Source organism: Parasteatoda tepidariorum, chromosome 1 (assembly GCF_982258835.1).
Source record: "Parasteatoda tepidariorum strain Cologne lab strain chromosome 1, Ptep-v5.0, whole genome shotgun sequence".
Classification (NCBI taxonomy): domain Eukaryota; kingdom Metazoa; phylum Arthropoda; class Arachnida; order Araneae; family Theridiidae; genus Parasteatoda; species Parasteatoda tepidariorum.
In genome coordinates this window covers 71,384,833-71,406,886 of record NC_141755.1, presented here as the reverse complement: position 1 = coordinate 71,406,886, position 22,054 = coordinate 71,384,833, and the positions used below count along the sequence as shown (strand labels likewise).

General features: G+C 29.9%; 1 protein-coding gene across 1 annotated transcript in view; it reads left to right on the top strand.

Moving 5' to 3' along the window:
* The window catches only part of LOC107437838 (uncharacterized), a 341,669-nt gene that overhangs the window by 149,955 nt on the left and 169,660 nt on the right, over positions 1-22,054 (top strand). The window contains exon 5 of the mRNA XM_016049967.4: positions 835-1,201. Within this exon, the coding sequence (XP_015905453.2) occupies positions 835-1,201 (367 nt within the window). The remainder of the gene's footprint in view (positions 1-834; positions 1,202-22,054) is intronic.

The following is a 22,054-nucleotide window of genomic DNA, read 5'->3' as shown; positions in this document are numbered from 1 at the left end:
TAATGTTTATAGAAAAAAAACTAAAATTCCACTATCCAATGATGATATATTACTAAATTTAAATTTTCAATATATAATGTTGTTCAATTTTTAATGCTGTTCAATATTTAGTACGACCTAGAAATTAATTAAGGGATCCAAGTAGATTCGGCACAATTTTTTTCTTAAAAAAAGGCTCAATTAAAATTGTAATTTTATGATTCGTAAGCAGGGGTCCTAAAACTAAAACTATGAATTTAAAGTACAGTTTAAATTTTTTTCTCGAACAACATGTGATAACCTGTATGTATATATATATATATATATATATATATATATATATATATATATATATATATATATATATATATATATATATATATATATTTAAATCGATTTAAATTTTATCTTATTCAATCCAGTGTTAAAAAATTCAAAGGATCTTTAGGGTATGAATACTTTTATCAGAAGCTTAAATAGGTTTGAGGAAAATATTATGTTTCTTATTATATATAGTACATACTAAATTCCTAAAATTTTCAAACTTAAACCATGTAATAGGTTTTGTCCTCATTTGATTCAATGACAATAGGAAACAATATGTAACCTTTCAAGATAGCAAGGTTTAAATATCTTTTTCTTTGACCTCCTACCTTCAATGAATAAAAAAGGGCAACCAAATCTTACATTAGAGGAGATGTATTAGACTTTTATTGGGCTTAAACATCAACACTTGTAATATTTTTCAGTTCTCCCCGATTTACATCTATATTCAACGAATTTAAATACTTGCCTATGAATCATGTAGTACTTTACAATAATAATTGTTTATTTTTTTCTTATTATTTCTTATAGTTGAGCTTGAATAGTGCCCCTTCTTCCAGAACAGATACTCCTCCAAGTGATGCATCCCCTCAAACACCCCCTCCAGCATCTTCTTCTCCCTCACGCCAAAATAGTAACCGCCGAAAACGAAACTTTGTCCGGAAGAATACACAATCAGCACCGGATTCATTTGACAATGATGATGACAACTCTACTGTGCCATCAAACGCCAAAAGCCAGCCAATAGTAATGGTCGAAGAGGCACCACCGCCAAAATCCAGATCTGGCGGTGTTTCTATCGGATATTTCAACTTTGATAGCATGCAGAGGCTACTGGATCTTTCTATCACGGCCTCAACAAAACCCGAGAAACCTAATTTTTTGTTGACACCAGGAGGTAAGTCATTAATAAGATATATTGGTATTTAAACAACTATCACGTGTTTGGAAAACTTTGTACTATAACGAAACTTTAAAAAAAGTTAACTTTAAATAGCATTATTAAAACAACTAAAACACCTCACCATTGCATGGCATTGCCACTTGGATACGATTCGTCTAATCTTGAAATCGGCAAACTTTCGACTAGCCAAGCTCCATTTATAAGAAAAGCAGTACACCTATGACTTTTCAATAAGGATTTATTGTACACAACTAAACAATAAATATCTTGATTCTGACAGTGTCTAGGCAACACCTCCTAGAAAAGAGTAGGCCTCTGCACGGGTTACCATAAATATCCTTTAGTAGTCCAAACGTAATGACATACGCCGTATTTTCAACCACTGCGCAGCTTAGTACCCCGAACGTAATGACATCTTTCTTATTTTTCATCAACTGCGCAGTTAACTTCGTCACATCGGACTACAAAATTGATCCGTGCTGAGGCCTTCATACTTCTAGGAGGTGTTGGTCTAGGTCGAACAGTATAGCTCAAACAGACCTTCAAATCCTAGCTACCCGGTCTTAAGGCCTGTTTAGACGCTCCAATTTCTTGGACTGAGATTGATTGATATTGATGGAAACTTGTTTTGCTTTGAGCTTGGATCGTGTAAACAATCACCCAAGTACTTGATCCAAGTTCTTGGACGATAGTAGAGCATGTTCTATTTTCCATCCAAGTTTTTCCTCCCTTAACCGATCAGCTTCTTAAGTTTTGTGAAGTCAACAAGCAGACATCAGATTGTGTCATTTTGTTGTTTGTTTTCATATATTTTAGTGAAAATAAGTTAATCTGTTACGGTCTATTTGTGTTATTATGATTTTATTCAATAATTTTAAAGTTATGTAAGTATGATTTTATAATGATGAATATGAACAATGCGCAAGCGCAAGTTTTTCTTCTGATGGCCAATCAGTGACATTCAAGAACTTGGATAGTGTCGGCGAATCATCCAATTTCTTGGACAGAGAAATTCTACCAATTTCTCGGATTCAAGAACTTGAACCGTGTAAACAGGCCTTTACCCCACATCAACTTTTCAACCAATAGCTCATATGGCAACTATGTTCATATGGCAACCTATACCGTCATATCGATTCCTAGAAGTGCATTTATGCATGTCACTTCAATGAACTATTCAAAAATTATATATAGGCTTACAACCAATTATTTACTATATACCTCTGATTTCATAAGTCATTAATCGAAACAAAGATACGATCACAATTTTCGGTGATTGATTGATTGATAATAGGCAAGTAATTCACTTCATCCTCTACGGTTACAACTGTAGTTACGGGTACAATGCATGAAACAAGATACCATTACTGGGTATCAAATATGAAGCAGCTGCAGGATAAGAGATATAGGTCATATCCGGAATTTATTAACCTTATTTATTATTTAAAAAAAATTATAATAAAAAAACCTTATTTTTAATAATGATTTCATTTTATTATTATCAAAATGTATTTTAGGTAATAACTTTAATGAATCATTGTTTTATTTATTAGACCTATATACACCGAAGGGCCATTACATTATGACCACCCTCCATCTATAACAATGGGCTCGCCCAGGTTTTCATGGTTTCTCGCCCAGGAACAATGTTTTCATGAGGCACATCAGGACCCATAATCCTCATGTAACAATCTCTGACGTCTGTAAGCTACTTGAACATAGTTGCAGACCAGGTTCACCCATTCATGGCAACAGTTTGTCCTGCGAGGTATGGTGTTTACCAACAGGACAATGCACCATGTCATTAGGGTCGAATCGTCATGGATTGGTTCGAGGAACATTCCAGTGACTTTCAAGTCACGTCTTGGCCTCCAAATTCACCTGACCTTTATCCAATAGAGCATTTGTGGTCCTACTTGGAAAGCCAAATTCGTGCTGCCACGCTACCCCCCGCAATGTGAGGGAATCGCAGGACCAGATGGTGAGCGCTTGGTACCAGATATCTCAGACTACCTATCAGCACCTTGTGGAATCAATGCCACGGCGGGTGCTTGCAGTTTTGAGGGCTAAAGGGGCCTTAAATGTTATTTGCAGGGTGGTCATAATGTAAAGGATTTTCGCACAACAGCTTCTATTAAGATATTATTTATTTGTTTAAAAGAAATTCATTTATTTAATTATCTATTTAGTTAAAAAAAACTCTAATTATCCTTCAGCTATTAAAAGATAATCAACTTATTATTCTTTGTACTAAAATAATTAAATTGAGAAAGAACTTCGCAAATTTTTAGTTCATTATTTTTTTTAATGTGCTAGCCGTTCTTAATATAAATTATGTAACCTTACAAAAGCGAAAAGCATATAGATTTTTATAATAGATAAACACAACTCGAAAAAAAGGGACAAAATAAATATTAAAAAAACAAATCAATTTTATCTCAACCACTTAAAAATTATCTCTTCTTTCATCAAAAAATAATAACAATAAAAATTAAAAGAAAGATTTCGAAAATCTTTTACATAAAGAAAGAACTATACGAACAGAAAACTACTTTAACGATCTAGTGAAGGCATAAGAGTCACTTAATAAAGGTCACATTCTATAGAAGAACCCTTAGGAAAATTTGCCATAGGTGTGCCATAAAAAAATGCCATAGGATATTCCTATGGGGTTTTGCCTATGGCAAAAATTTTGCCATATACGTATGGCAGAATTTTGCCATACATGTATGGCAAATTTTTGCCATAGGCAAAACCCCATAGGAATATTCTATGGCATTTTTTTGAATGGCAAAATTTTGCCATAGGCAAAATCCCATAGGAATATCCTATGGCATTTTTTTGTATGGCAAAGTTTTGCCATAAGTGTATGGCAAAAGTGTATGGCAAAATTTTGCCATAGGCAAAACCCCATAGGAATATCCTATGGCATTTTTTTATATGGCAAATTTTTGCCATAAAACTAAGATGTGCTACAGTTTATGAAGAAATATTTTTCCATAGGTTATGGTATACCTTTGCCATACAGCTATGGCAACATTTCTCGTTGATATTTTACCATACGTCAAAAAATAATTACTTACAAGAATCTTTCGCAATGGATATTAAAAATGCAAAACTTAATAATTGTAGAATAAATATATATCCAGAAAGCTTTTTTTTTAAATTTCTTTGATAAACTTCTCCTGTTTTACTTGCAGAATCCTTTTTGTATGCGGCTCTTATTCAAATAAATTTCAAACAGTTAGTACTAACCGCTAGAAAATCGGTCCTGTGGACGGAGCGAGTGGGGAAAATATTGGTTATGTTGATTAGGAACAAAATATATTGAGTACAGGTAACTAATATTTGTTAAAGCTGTAAAAACAAGAAAATAGAAAGTAGGTCCGGAGGTCGGAGCGAGTATAAAAAACATTAATTTGATTGATTGGTATCATAATTAATTAGATAAGCCTCAGATATTAGAGGAACCTAAAAGAACGCGAAGCAAAATAACGGTCCGATGGTCGGAGCGAGTATGAAATTTCTTTAAATTTTGATATGTGATACTAAACTAAAAATTAAACAGACTACTAAAACAATAAAATACTATTAAAACTCAAAAGATAAAGAGTGGGGCCGGTGGTCGAAGCGAAATTAGTTTAAAATAGATCAAACGGGACAAAAGCTGAATATGTAACGGTGCAACCAGTGGTGGCATGTGAACAAAATTTTATCCATAAAAAAGATGGTATTAGACTATGAAAAGCTAAGAATAGAAAACAGGCTAAATTAGTTGATCCCCTACTAGTGAGGGATAAAAAAACTCAGAAAATTTATGTTGAGTTGTGTTAAGCACATTTAGAAAAGAGAACACAATATAGAAACATTGGTAAATACAAAACATGTTTAAGACATGATTAAAATTGGTGAAATTAATAATTGTTATTGACAAATTTACACTTGGTCAGGGATAGTAAATAAAAATTAATTGGGTATAGGGAATCACTATGACGAAAAAGTTGTAAACTTAAGGAAAGATTAAATTGTTAGAAACATTTTTGGTTATAGCAGCAGATGATATGGCCAGGGACTGTTCAGTTGATGATATTGAAGCAAAACAATTGTCAACCAGTAATCCAGCAAATCTAGTTAAGTGATGACCCTAAGCTATGTATAAACATGTAGCAGAACATTGTACAAATATATGTGGATACTTAAGAAATATTAGTTGTAAAATAGTAAAACACAGAGACATGATAAAAAACAATTTAATGGCAAGCAAAAATTAAACACAAAAAATAAATATAAAGCCCTAACATATGTAAGATAATCTAAAAAAGCATTGCAAGAACCTAAGTGGAATTAAAATAAAAAACTAATGAGAATGTAAACGCTGATAAAAGTACCAGACAGCCGGAAATTAAAAAAACTTAATAAATTCAGATAGATAATCGCATAGGCGTTTGCAATAAATTGTTTTTGACCAAGAATGAGATCGAAAAAATATTAAAATAAGTAGCCAAAGTTTGCGAAAGATTCCACTTGTAGTGGATGACACGTTAATATGGCGGTCTGATACTCTAAGCCTAAATCAATGGAACATCTGATTTTAAACACTCAAAAATGGAAAAATTGGCCACCCGGAGGCCGGAAAAGACTCACCAGGAATGCCTTGTGGGTTTACATGTTGAATTTAATTAACTTCGGGGTGAAATAATGGATATTTATTTCTTTTAGAAGATGTTTTTGAGGACTCCATAGAAGTTGTTGTTTCGTTGGTGGAGATCTAGATCAACTTTTCTCTATGGTATACTGCCATACAAATCTTTAAGGTTACCATTGGCCTATGGTATACTGCCATACAAATTTCTGTGGTTGCCATAGGCCAATGGTGACGTGCCATACAAATCCTTATGGTTACCATTAGTCTATGGTATACTGCCATACAAATATTTATGGTAGCCATAGGCTTTTGGGGTTTTGCCATACAAATCTCTATGGTAACCATAGGCGTATGGTATCTTGCCATATAAATTTCTATGGTAGCCATAGGCTTATGGGGTTGTGCCATACAAATCTCTATGGTAGCCATAGGCTTATGGTGTTGTGCCATACAAATCTCTATGGTAACCATAGGCGTATGGTATCTTGCCATACAAATTTCTATGGTAGCCATAGGTTGCCATAGATTACCATAGGCTTCTCTATGGCAAATTTTCCTAAGGGAAAAAACCCTCATAAAGGTATCGACAAAAATTTTGGTGCGCACATGGCCCGAAACGATAAATCCAGGAAAGAACTTGCAGGATGCTTGGGGGTGTTTCGAATTCTTTTCCCGAATGAGCTGACGCATCCCGATCTATTCCTTTCCCCACCCCTGGAAAACTGCAACACTCTTTTCTCTCATCCTGGGCATTTCCTGCGTCCATAAAAGATACCAACGTATTTTTGCCAAAGATATTTTGGTAGGGATAATGCAGTTCGTTTTGATAATACACTATCAAAACTTTCCTAACAGCTAACGGATGTTTTCTTTTTCTTTTTTTTTTCTTTTTTTTCGCAGTCTATAAGCCGTTTAGATACTTAGGGAATTTCCCAGATTACAGTTAAAGTCAGTAGATGGACTTCATTTGTGGTGTTTGGTAAAAGTGCTTCAGACAACAGATAATCTTTCTATTTATTTTGTATTTTGAAAACCAAGTACTGTTGAGGTTAGAGAATGATGTTTGCTGTGCCGTTAAAAAATCAATAAAATGCTTTTTTTTCCTGAGAAAATTCTTTTTTTTTTCTGTTTTCCAATTTTTAGGAATCTTAAAAGTATTCTGTTTAATGTATAAACAAATTTTGAATGCATTATTATGATTTTCAACAACGTTATAAGACAAAACTAAAATTTTATTTGCTTCAATCTTTTAATCTCTTAAAAAGAAGATTTTATTTCATTTTAACTAATACAATTTTTAAAAGAATTGACGTGTCTCAGCAAAGAAAAGAAAAAAGATTTAGAATTCGACAAAGTGTTTCATTAATTGGGTACTTGCAACTAATCGTATGGCTGTGACTAATCTCGATGTTGTGCGACGTGTTAAACTTGACAGCTTTGAGGTTTGGGATTATTATCACGCTGAATCAATTTTCGAAACATATTTAATTAGATACATGCAAAGCGACGTCACGTATGTGCGTCGAATCTCATTGGCTAACCCCGCGTGACGTCGCTTGCAAACATCCAGTTGAATAGTGCACTAAAAATGTACTTTGAACTTATTAGGATTTAAAGATACGATTTTCGAGTACTAAAGTGCAATCTTAATGGTTTAGGTGCACATTGAAGATATGCTGATCAGTATGGGGTAATAATTACTAGTGCAAGTAATAAACATTTGATTTTGATTTTCCGGAATACGCTTGCAACTTTGTGAATGAGTTTGAACTCTTGACACTCAAAATATGAGCTGGGGGAGGGGGTAATGCAATCGTCTGAGGAGTTTAGTCAAGACAGTTATCAAAAATTAAAGAAGGTTTGTGTTTAATTTTACTTGATTTTTTATTACAACTAATGAAACAATTTTTGTAAGCATTTATTATAATGCAATATCCAAATATAATTTCGGCAAAAAATTATTATTATTATTATTTTCCATTTAATTCACAAATAAGAGCATTTTGAACTAACCATAAAGTTAAAAAAAAAAAAAAATTTGCCTTATTTTTGGCTAATAAGTATTTAAAGAAAATCTTCAAATTTGAAGCAATTTTAATAGAAAATTTACACGAATTTTTCTTTTTTGAGAGTTATTAAGGATTTCAAAATAAAAAACTTGGAATTTTAAAGAAAAAATTTTATTAAAAAAGGCAGTATTTTTTAATTTGTATCAGCCGCTCAAAGGGTAAAATAAAAATATTTTGAAGGTTAAAATAAGCATTTTGAACAAAAGATAAAAATAACTAGATAAAAAATAAGATTTACGAAACGACCGTATTGGAGATTTAAAAAAAATTCGATCTCTAAATAATCATTTTCTCAACTTATTTTTTTTAATTATTTATTTGTTTATTATTTCATTACTTTATTTTATTATACGATTTCTTACTTACTTATTATTTTTATTTTTAAAAATTAAAATTCATTTCTAAACAAAAATTGGTGCCTAATTATCTCCAAAGATAGAAAATTTTTTTGGGAAACGAAAAGTACTAATACAACATACCGATTTCTCGCTATGAAATTGAATTAAACGTGAGAAAAACAAATCCATAACAATACTTAACAACCATAGCAACTACACTGTAGCAAATTCCGTATCAAATTACGGTAATAAATGACGGCATTCTGTATGCCAACATTCTAGTTTCTTAGTAGAATCAGTTTATTTCCTCCTATGGACAGACGCAAATTCCATGTACGGAGGATATTTGCCTCCTCTAAACCACTGGGCAATAATCTTACCTTATAGGAAAAAACTAAGAAAAAAAAACTGTTGTGATGCTAAAATAATGAATTTTAAGGTCCAGTAGTACACTGTTAGAATTTTCCTTCGAAAATTATGGTAAAATAATCGGAAGCAGTCTGTCCATCCAATTAACCGCTAAGTTCACGGTAAAGAACATTTTTTTACCTATATATATATATATATATATATATATATATATATATATATATATATATATATTTTAGAAATGAAGAATCCTTTTCAAACTTGCTTCAGATTACGAAATAGTAAGTAGTTTTCAAAAATACTCATAGATGTGAAGAAATAAATACCCAAAATTTTTAAGCAGCATTTGTTTAGTCCAGATCATGTTACGTTAGGTGCATTAGTATTGTTAACATAATGCGATATCAATGGCAAATTTTGCATAATTTTTTGCGATGAGGAATTCATTCGAAACTTTTTTCAGATTACAAAGTAAACGTCATTTTTTTCAAAAATACCAATATGTTTCAAGAACTATAAGTACTCAAAATTTTTTTAAAGGATTTGTTTACGCACGTTAAGAGTATAATATGTATAATTAACGTAATAAAGGAGAATTTGCGATTTTTTTTTTTTTTTTTTTTTGGGATGACAAAATAATTTCAAACTTGTTTTAACTAATAAAGTAAGCGTTATTCTTTTTCAAAAATACCCATATGCGTCAAATATGTACTCAAAAGTGTTAAGAATCAATTTTTAGTCTAAACAATTCCCCGTTATGAGCATACATATAAAATTAAAGTACATTTTTTTTATATTTTTTTTAATGAACATTTCATTTGAAACTTGTTTCAAAAGTGCCCATCGATGTGAAAAAATAAATACCGAAAATGTTTAAGAAGCTTATGTTTAGTTCAAACTATGCTGCAAAAAGACGATTAATGTGGTTAGCGTAATGAAGGATATATTGCAATTTTTTATAATTTTTTGCGATGAGGAAATCATTTGAAACTTATTCCAGATTACAAAGTAGCGACAATTTTTCCAAAAATACTCATAGGTGTCAAGAAAAAAGTAATCAAAAGTTTTAAGAAGGATGTATTTACTCCAAACAGTGATTCAATGATGTGTTAAGAGCATATGTATAATTGACAAAAAAGAGGACAATTTGTGAATTTATTATAATTTTTCGAAATGAGGAACTCATTTGAAACTTGATTAAGATTTAAAAAAAATAAACGTCAGTTCTTTCAAAAATACCCTTATATTTCAAAAAATATGAACTCAAAACTTTCAAAAAGCAATTTTTAGTCCAAACAATGCTACGATGTGGGCATACATATAAAAATAAAGGACACTTAGCGAATTTTTCGTAGCTTTTCTCCAATGAGAAATTCATTTGAAGCTTGTTTCAGATTACAAAGTAAGCGTCAAATTCTTTAAAATTATTCATAGATGTGAGGAAATAAATATGTGAAAAAAATTTAGAAGCATTTGTTTAGTCTAAACCATGCCATGTTTCAAGCATATATATGGTTAACATAATGGAGGATATTTTGCGAAATTTCTTATGAATATTTGCAATGAGGAATTCATTTGAAATTTGTTTCAGATTAAAAAGTTATCGTTAAATTTTTCAAATATACTCATTGTTGTAAAGAAATAAATACATAATATTTTTAAGAAGCATTTGCTTAGTCCAAATCATGCAACGTAAAGAGCCATGCCAAGGCATCCCTACTAAGAGCTTATTAGTGGGATTGAACTCTCATCTATACTGAGGAAGTGGGGTGTAGTGCTCATCCTATAGACGAGAGGTAATATATCTGAAGTGGAGTGAAACTCTCATGCCATAGCACTATAGTAAGAAAGGTCATCAACCCCTTAAGTAAGGTATAGCACTCGTTTTTTCCCTACTTATTTCAACTAACTGAAATGAATAACCATTTTAATTTACAAAATAGCATAACTTAGAAAATGTATCGTATTCTTAAAGTTCCGTTTGTATTTCAATAAACTATAATAAATAAACATTATTTCATATACGAAAAGATTTTTCAAAAGAAAGAGAGGTACACAAACTCTCAAATGAATAAAACTCTTTTTCAATTCACAATGCTCAAAAGATGTAACAGTTTCTTAAATAAACAATAAATAATCTCCCAATCCCAACAAAAAACGAGCTATATTTCAGTTCGAAAAATAAAAAAAGCCGTAAACACCTCGTTTATCTTATTCGTCTGTCAATGATAAATCTTTTTTTTTCTTTTTCAAAAAAAGAAAATAAAATAAAATAAGCGAACGGAAATCTTTCAATGCGCCTACATAGAAATACTGATTTCTGAGCTATAATTTCCAGGGAAAACTTTCATGCGGGTGAAGGTATACGAGCTAAAAATCAACGAAGCGTTAAACGCATCCAGCGCATTCACAAATTTAAGAAAGAAAAACAACCGTTCGAAGTAAAAACAGAACTTATGTCGTCCGCAGAGCTTTCTCCAACTTTTTAGAAAGAGAAAAACCTATGTTTGTACAGCTTCACAGACGTATTTCCTTTCATACAAGCGTGAGGGTTAGTTTAGATTACGTCAAAACTTATCACTGCTTTCATGTCGCTCAGGTTTATACCCTATCGCTGAGTTGATTTTAGATGTGAGTTTTACTCAAAAAAGTTGAACGCATGGAATAAAATAGTGTTATTTATGTTGTGTTGTTCCGCTATGAAAAGAGAACGATTATTATCCAATGGAATTTGATGCGTGGATTACGAGAATTAGGTTCACGAATGAAATCAAACGATTTAAATCAAGCGAACAAAGGTTTGTAATTTACTTTTTCGTACTAATAAATTATTATTTGCATCAAAAGTTCACGTCTCCTTAAGATTACTTGATAGGCTAATACTGTGCTCTTTATTGCTGCTTAAAATACTATAACTTATATACCTGAACATTTATAATTAGAGTACAGAATTTACTATGTGTAATTATGTGAATTTACTACTCTGTTTATAACATAAAAGTTATACAACTTTGAAAAAAATTCCAAATATTTCTTATTGCTTGAAATGTCTAAAAATAAAAAGGTTTCAAAGTTTAAAGTATGAATTTTATATCTAATCAGTATAAGTGAAAGTGTCAATAATCTATTACTTTTTAAAACCTTAAACACGTTTTGCACAAAGCTCAATTTCACTGGTAGCATGAAGATAAGAATTTTTATACAATTTACCTCATATTTTTACTTATTATACATTCATATTTTTACATATTATTAATGCATTACCTAGTGACAGGCTAGAAGATTTTTGTTTATCAAACATGATTTTATAGAAAAATAAATAATTCTGTACTTCATTCGCTTTAAATTTTTATTTTAAATAATGTCAAATTACAAAAATGTTGTTTTTAAATTCTAATAAAGTAATAATATTTTTAAATATTGAGCTGTTAGCAGGAACTGAAAGTTTCTTTCCAATTGAAAGCATGATAAAATAAATGTACCTGAACATGTAACTTTCTTTGAACTAAAAACATAAGTCTTCTTTAAAATATAAAAAGAAACCTTTTGAAAATTATATTTGATTTAAATATCCAAAGTACACATCGCAAGTAGCTGCAGTTGAAAAATTATGTCTAAAATATAAAAGAGTTTTCAAGCAATCTGGAAAATATATACTTTATAGATTTCCTGAAAAGCGGTTAAAAAGTTAGATCCATTAATTTTAGTTTATTAATTCCAGTATTTGTCAGTTCTGTATATTTCTGAGTCTATAAAAGAAAATCAAAATATATTTGCACACAATTATAAAACTCAATTTCAAGAAAAATGTTAAAATTCATTTTTATTATTTATTTTAATATTCGACAAAAAGAATTTGAGCTGAAGGGTATATTTCTTTTAGTTTTAAACAATGCAATTTTAAATGACACACGGAACGGAATCAATCAAACAGTTCTCGAGAAATAAAAATTTAAACATACAACTTTTTTTTCCTTAGAAATTATTAAGTCGATTTGGAATAAAATGAAGTATTTGGAATAAAGTATTTGTTTTTAAAAAGAATATAATTTAAATTGAGAGAAAAAATTTGTTTACTTGAAGAATCAAAATTTTTTACTCCATTATTAAAGTAAATCATAAAAACTAACAAATAATTATTACAAAAAAAATTTTGCTTTGGAAATATCTTTTTCTAAAACGATTTTTAACATTCAACAAAATTGAATCGTTTAAATAGATGTAAATCTTAATAATGTAATAATAAAATGTAATAAGATAAAATTTACGAAAGGTGAAAACATAACTGAAGTATCTAGATAAAATATTTTGTTATTTCCATTGGCATGTGATAGAGCATTCATCAAATGACAGGCTTTAATATAAGGCAAATCTATAAGATTATTCTGTAAAGTTTTAAAATTAACTTTTTTTTTCTCTTTATATATAATTAAATTACAAGACAGTTTTTTCTCTTATTTAAGCTAATTTGGTGGGAGTTGTTTTGCCCATTAAATAGGATGCTACAAAACTATAATTTTTTTCCAGTTCATATTAAATTAAAATTTGCGTTTTTTTTTTAACTCTCATAAATACATCATAAAATCTCGAATTTTTTTTTTTTTTCATTTTGTAACATTATACTTTAAATTCCTCGATTATATATATTAAGTCTTTTTTTAATACTTGTCAATAGTAAAATTTAATTAGCTTCAAAAAATTAAGAGGAGGAAAGTTGGCACGTTTCGCGCTCAAAACACACTTCCGCTATCAAAACCCATCATCACGTGAAGGATGAAATCAAAGCAGATTTTTAAAAAAAAACTCAGCGTTGCTAATGAAAAAATTGAAAAAAATAATAAAGGGGGAAAAACCGTGATAGCCAAAGGAGACGCTGTTTATTAAAAAGGGTAATTAAAGGGTTTATTAAAAAATGACGCATCTGGCAAATCGGACAATCTTTGAAATTTAGGATAAAGGAGCACGACACATATGTCCGGTATCAAGAATTCTGTGAATAATTTAATTCCGCATTTTGTTGGGATCTTGGACTTCTTAATGCTCTAAAGTTTTGCTTCAATCTTATGCACACCCCTTTTTCTTTTTTTTTCTTTTTTTTCTTTTTTTTTTGCAAATGACATCAGTTCTTCAACACTTTGCATTCCACCTGAAAATGTATTCTTTCCTGGTTTACCTCTTTTGGTTTTCGTAGCTACGCTCGGCTACCCCTGTTTATTTAATTTGTTTTTTACCCTCATTATTTTTACCGCTTTTTCTTTACTTAAAATTTATCAATGGGATTTTCTAATTCATTTCATGCCTTTTCTGAAATATTAAAAAAATATTATTAAACATTTTTAACTTCTACATCAATGGCTTAGTTACTTAGCATAGCAAAATTGCATTTTAAACAATAAAAATGCATAACATGCATTTTTGTGAAAGTAAAAAAATACTAAATCATTTTTTGAAATTATAATAATTTACACGCTGCCTTTTTACATTTACTTCGAACTGAACTGTGCTCCATCGCCGACAATCTAAGACTGTTGCCAAGGAAAAAAGGAAAATATTAACTTTTTATCTTTTTTCTTACATCATTTTGAATAGAATAGTGTGCGAAATATTCAGCTGTTTTGTTGCTTTTCTCAACGCTTTTCAAGGTCTTATAACAATACACTCACACAATAATGCTCTTATTTCGCAGTTGTCAGAATATGCAAAAAGATTGATTTTCTTTTTTTATCCTCATCGTTTATAAAATATTTTACATCTTGAAGGGGCTGCCGAACGCTATTCGTTGTCGACTTCATTTCCATATACAAAAAAATATTGTATCAACCTGTCAGCATCGATTTACATACGTCAAAAATAAATTGACACGCACCAAGTTCGGGAAAAAAACTCCAAACAATTCTTAAAGGTCCGAATTGACTTTGGAATTTGAAGTAAATAATAATACTGGACATCAAAATATGAGAAAAATATGTAAATTTATAAAAATTCAGACAATTTATTAATTTATTTTCACCTCACATAATCTTTTTTTTTTTCACTTATCCAACCTGTTCATATACGCGCAAAAATATTTTAATCAACCTTTCAATCTAATTTTACATTGGTCCAAAATAAATTGGCATGCGCCACCTTCGGAAAAAAAATTGCATTATGGGCCGAATTGAGTTGGGTACTGAAAAAAAAATTATGACAATCAAAATCACATATTCGAAAATCAAATAAAAATTCGAAATTTATTTTTTTGCAATTTTATTTATTTATCTATTTTATTTATACTCTTTTCCACACTCAAACAAATTGTTTCAGACACCTTTACTTCTCTCAACGACCTCTTAACCCCTTCGTTCTCGCTCCCGTGAAAATGACAGGGTGAGTTTTCGCCCGCTATTTCTCGTTCCCGTGATATTGACGGGCTGAAGTGTTAAGTAGTAACGCGCCAATAGGAATAAAACTAATTCATTTCTTTTGCCCGGAAAACATTTTATTTCTCATTTTACACACCAGATAGCAGTACTAGGATATTTAAGGTAATTGTAGATAGTTAGTTTATTTTAAACTAGATTTCAGCACTAATCAAATACGTAATACAAATACAAAAGCCAAAAAATAGGCACTTTTATGACCGTTTTCTTACAAATTAACCGATCGTTAAGGAGTTAAAATAGTTCTTCATGCGTCAAAAATAAATTGGAGTGCACAAACTTCGAAAAACAAATTCCTTCCTTTTAGAATTTTCATTCTGAAATTAAGGTGAATTAACCGGTAGCCCGTCTATCCATCGGATTAAACATAAAGTTAATAGTTGCGAACATATTTTATCTTTACGGTTTTGAAACTGTTTATAACTGGTGCCGTTAAAAACCATGAATTCAAAATTATACAGTTTTGTAACCATTTACAACTGGCATAGTTTCTAAACTATAAAAATGAAATTTAAGCGAACACTGAAGCTCTGAGAATGCAGCGCCATCTACGCGTTAATGATAGCTGCGTGCTCTAATAATCCAGGGTCACCATTTGAGGACTGCAGGACGCTCTTCATGTACTGAAGTAATTAAAGTAATATTGTGGTATCAAGGACGGGATTCGAACCCGTGTTCACACAGTGATGAGATTCACCGATTAGACTCTCAACTACAGTATGTATCCAGCTTCACGGAATAATAGGGCATAAGTTGGGCCTAGTTGGCACGGATAGAATTACGGTTGTTAAACCGTATTAGGTAAAAACAATCAATAAACGTTTTTCTTCCATTTAACAGTTTTAATATCATCTTTTTTAAGGTTATTTGACAGCTTTGATTGAATATGGTAAATTATCAATTAAATAAAATGCTATTTAATCATTTCTGTGTGGAAATTTCTAACACTGCACAGAGGTCCGAATTGAGTTTTAAATTGAAACGAATGAATGTACTGTAAGCCTAAATTAAGTCATAGTTGAAAATCGACGAAAATTCTAGAAAATTCTTTATTGTTGTTTCTAATAATATTATTATTCTAAACTCGTTCAACTCATTCCCGTTACTCCTCTGCATACTCTTTTCATATTCGTTTCAGAACATTACAACCATTTTGTTTAACTCTTATTTGTATTCTTTTTGTATGGCTTTATAGTTTTAAGTTCATTTTTCCAAAAATATAAATTCCCTCACTTTAGCTTTTATGAATCACTTGAGTTTGTTTTTTACTTTCGCTAATCCTTTTAAACTTTTTACGAGTGTTTAATAGATGTTGAAATTGTGATATGGACTTTTCAATTTTATCAATTAAATTTTCTGAACTAATTTACAAAGACGAAATTTATAAGACTTTCTGGGAGTGTTTCACATTATATAACATTACGTTTTACGAGTTTCAATTTTTCTTCGTTTCAATCAATATTCCCTGACATTCATCTCCGTATGATTCACATTTACTATGCGACCATTCTCTTTTATTCAAAATTTATGTCTTGTATTTTGCATGCTTAAAAAGATACTTCAAAGTAAATTTAACAATCTACATTTATTTATGAATAATAAATACAAATAATCAAAAATATATTTCTACATTTCAACTCACAGCTCTCTAATGATTGAGTTCGATCCTCGGAACCGAAACTCCCCGTGTAATAAATGGTGACTGGTGTTAGTTAAATCTGTCGGGTCACAAAGTCCACCATGTTCCCATAACAAATCAATACCTCTGAGGTACTGAATCGGAGATCGATCGTTGTCTGGTTCAGGTCAAAATAACGATCTGTGGATGAATAAATGGATGTATGAATGGGTCCGCCCAATTAACGGGCTTTGACATGTTTGTAGCTGAAATCGTATTCTTAGCCATAGATGGCGCCACTGAAACACAAGAAGCTCACTTTCTCCAGCACAAATACAAGAAACTCACCAACCAGCAAGCCTGCTTGGTGATAATTTGATTCACCAAGCATGCTTGCTGTTTGGTAAGTGCCATTAGAAACACCAACCGTCAATGATAGAGCTCAGGCGCGAGAGAAAAAGGTCTTTCAATTTCGAATTCTCATTACTACATGGAGAAAAAAAATTTGGTAAAATTACCGTTCTGTACGGTGTGACATTCCTGCTTAAAAAACATAATTCTGGCTAAGCATGCGGTATTTAAACTATTCATTTAATAATTTTCGCGTTTATATGGTAACGGTTTACCGGAAATTCAGGTTTTCAAAATTTTAGTTCTTATTACCAAACATTTAAACATCACAAAACTGAAAAGTAAATTTAACCGAATAAAGTTTTTTTGTCATAATCTAAGGTATCACGATAAAATTACCAAAATGATCTTCAGAACAATCAATCATGTTACCATTAATTTCGTAATTTTAACCTTTTGATGTGCTTGTTAAAATTCGTGATTAAATTACCGAATTTTACGAAACTTACCAAATTTTTTCAAGCAATTGAAAATAATTTTTTTTTTTGTTTATGGTATTAAAATCATTACTAAAGTGCTTCAGCAAAAATTATCTGGCTTTTTTGTGTTCCCATCGTACCAAAAACATGGTAAATTTTACCATATTCTAGTAGTTTTGATCATACTTTATTCATATTTTTTTTATTTGTATACTTCGAATGCGATACGTCTGGGGTTGAGAGAATTAAAAATTTTGCAATTAAGAATATTTATTTTCCTACGATTTGTTCTTAGCTGATATATGTCACTAAAACAGGGTATTTCCTAAAATTTAATTTTTTTCTTCCTTAATGACGATGCCTGCCAAGAAGAATACAACATTTGTTTTTTTTTAAATAATATAAACTAGAAACTTGATAATTATAAATATTAAGTTGCAAACTAAAAAAAAATAATTTGAAATACTTTTCTTTTATAAACTGAATAAGCAAAATAAAAAGACTGTTTATAGCATTTTCTTCTTGGAAAACAATTTTATTTTCTAGGTAAACAAAATTCCTACTGATCTATTTTTATTCATCAAAACATAAAGCTAATGACATTTTCGCGTGCTTCTGTACAATTAATGCCAGGTGTTGCTTGGAAGGAGGTTGACAGTGCCGTATAGAAAGATATCTATCTAATTAATAGAGAAAGAAGTTTTTAGAAATATCCGCTCAGAAAATTTATTCTTCATAAATTATGTATATGATAATCTCTTTTGAAAAATAAAACAAACATAAATTCAGAATTATATTTTTAATGATTTTAAACAAATTATTTTTTTTTTATTTTTTTGCAAAATAAACAGCTTTATTGCACTAAGTTCAAATTAACAAAAATTATAAAGCAATATTGAAAAAAGAAAGCATAATCGATTACGTCCATGAAATATTAGGAGGACCGGATGTTCATAACCGGATATTCATAAATGATGTATATGATAATCTCTTTTGCAAAATAAAACAAACATTTAAATTTAGAATTATATTTTTAATGATTTTAAACAAACTATTTTTTTTTTTTGCAAAATAGACAGTTTTATTGCACTAAGTTCAAATTAACAAAAATTATAAAGCAATATTGAAAAAAGAAAGCATAATCGATTACGTCCATGAAATATTAGGAGGACCGGATGTTCATAACCGGATATTCATAAATGATGTATATGATAATCTCTTTTGCAAAATAAAACAAGCATTAATTTAGAATTATATTTATTATGATTTTAAACAAACTATTTTTTTTTTTTTTTTTGCAAAATAAACAGTTTTATTGCACTAAGTTTAAATTAACAAAAATTATAAAGCAATATTGAAAAAAGAAAGCATAATCGATTACGTCCATGAAATATTAGGAGGACCGGATGTTCATAACCGGATATTCATAAATGATGTATATGATAATCTCTTTTGCAAAATAAAACAAACATTAATTTAGAATTATATTTTTAATGATTTTAAACAAACTATTTTATTTATTTATTTATTTTTTTTTTTTGTAAAATAAACAGCTTTTTTGCACAAAATTCAAATTAATAAAGATTATAAAGCAATATTGAAAAAAGAAAACATAATCGATCATGTCCATGAAATATTAGGGGTAATGTCGATTCGGTGCATTAAGTATTCGTTAGTCTAAAAAATCAATTCATTTTTTTTCGATTCATTTTCGATCTGGTATTGAAAGGTCATTGCTAACGAGGGGGAATACATTATTGATTAAATATAAAATCTGAATAACAAATATTAAATGCACCAAAAAGACATTACTTTCCAGTCCCCCTAATAGTTATAATATTGAATAAACATTTCAAATATTTATTCCACTTGTTCCGCTAATTCTTTTTTAATAAAAAAATGATGTGAAAAAAGATTCTGAATAACTTAAAAGAGGTCACTTTGGCGCCCTAATTTGAGTGCCCTAAATACATTATTGAAGGCATAGAGATCATTTCCAAAATGTGTTAAGCCTACACAACTAGCCATGTATATCCTTTTTGAAGACAGCTATGCATTGATGTATACGTGTATTAATGTATTTACCATACGCACATATTCTTGAGAAGCATTTTTGAAAATATTAAAATGATCTACCAACTATATGAAAATAAAAATCTTTTCTTAATGACGGAATCCAGAAACCTTGTCAAATGAAAGAAATGGCTAAATATATATGCAACAATAATATATTTATATGCGGAACAAAAATACGGCCGAAATTTTTCGCCTTCAACAATTTATAAATATTCGGAATATTTCTTCCTTTTGTATCAATAAAAACCAACAGCAATTAGCAGGGTTTTTTTTTTTCAAAAAAAGAGCGTAAACATAAAGAAATTGCCATTTTGAAACTATATATATGCAGTTATAATGTTTTATACAAATTATTTCTGTACACGGCGGAAGACAAATGCAGGTAAAATTACCGCAATGTATGATAATAGCATTTCTGGTAAAAAGAAAAACATAATTCTGCTTAATGAAACAAATATTTACGGTATTCATTTGATAGTTTTCCCGTATATATGGTAACGGTTTCCCGGAAATTCTTGTTTTCGAAGTTAAAGAAAAGAATACAATTCACATTTAATAAAAAATACAAAATTAAGAAGTAATTTTAACCAAATTAATGGTTTTTATGCCATGCTCTAAAATATCATGACAAAATTACGAAATTTTACTCACTTACGTCCTTACCGAAGCGTTTCGGTAGAAATTATTTCCTTCGGTGTTCTCATAGAACCATCCACCTGGTAAATGTTTCCATATTCTGGTAGTTTTTACCATACGTTTTTCTCAGTGTACATATTACTTTTAAAAGTCTTGCAAATACTTATATTTTGTCATATGAAAAACCTACTTTCTCAACAAAAATCGAGCAAAAAATTTTGTTTTTTGTGTGCTAAATAGTACAAATAAAACACCAGCCTTAAGATTATTTTTTTGTAGAGAAATTTTTCTTTTTTTAAAGCTATTGGAATTTAATGGAGGTAATCCCTCATTAAGGACATTCAATTGAATTCATTTGTTTTTCATTTTTTACGCTTGAGCAGAGGATGAATGAAAGAGAATTGTTCATAAATCCGTGAATCTAATTCCAGTTGTAAAGCGATTTTCTTTTAATTGCTTATGTATTGCTGATTAAAACCTTTCTTACCTTTTGCTTTTTTGATTAAAACATTTCTAAACAATTTCTTAAAATTTAGTCAAAGCTTTTAAGTTGTGGCAGATCATTCGTTACAAAAGTTCAGCCAGCCATAGTAAATAAAAATGAACTTCCCGTTACCACTTTCTGAAATATATGAAATGAATTCCAGAAAACTTTTTTCGATATCTCAAACTTCAAGTTGACAAAAAGTTGTCATCGTGATCCCCTACTTTCCAAAAAAAAAAATGTATAGACAAAAATTTTATAACATTTATTTTCCCAGAGTCGTTGGGTGAAAGCCTAAATTTTAGAAAAAATAAACACGAAAGTATCGTAGAAAGAGTCGTTGGGGGAAAACCTAAATTTTAGAAAAAATATTCTCCCCGAGCGAAAACCTAAATTTTAGAAAAAACAAACACAAAAATATAGTACAAAGAGTCGTTGGGTGAAAACCTAAATTTTTGAAAAAATATTCTCCCAGAGTTGTTGAGCGAAAACCTAAATTTTAGAAAAAACAAACACAAAAATATAGTACAAAGAGTCGTTGGGGGAAAACCTAAATTTTAGAAAAAATATTCTCCCCGAATTGTTGAGCGAAAACCTAAATTTTAGAAAAAACAAACACAAAAATATAGTACAAAGAGTCGTTGGGTGAAAACCTAAATTTTAGAAAAAATATTCTCCCCGAGCGAAAACCTAAATTTTAGAAAAAACAAACACAAAAATATAGTACAAAGAGTCGTTGGGTGAAAACCTAAATTTTTGAAAAAATATTCTCCCCGAGCGAAAACCTAAATTTTAGAAAAAACAAACACAAAAATATAGTACAAAGAGTCGTTGGGTGAAAACCTAAATTTTTGAAAAAATATTCTCCCAGAGTTGTTGAGCGAAAACCTAAATTTTAGAAAAAACAAACACAAAAATATAGTACAAAGAGTCGTTGGGGGAAAACCTAAATTTTAGAAAAAATATTCTCCCCGAATTGTTGAGCGAAAACCTAAATTTTAGAAAAAACAAACACAAAAATATAGTACAAAGAGTCGTTGGGTGAAAACCTAAATTTTTGAAAAAATATTCTCCCAGAGTTGTTGAGCGAAAACCTAAATTTTAGAAGAAAAGAAATACAAAAATATAGTAGAAAGAGTCGTTGGGTGAAAACCTAAATTTTAGAAAAAATATTATCCCAGAGTCGTTGGGTGAAAACCTCAAATTTAGAAAAACTGAACACGAATATAATACAAATTTTAGTTTTAAAGTTGGAAAAGATAAAATATCATTAGTTCAAAAAGATAAATTTAAATTAGCAATTATTCATGAAATCAAATATTTACGTCCGGAACTCGCTGGAAATTTTACATAACCTAACTTA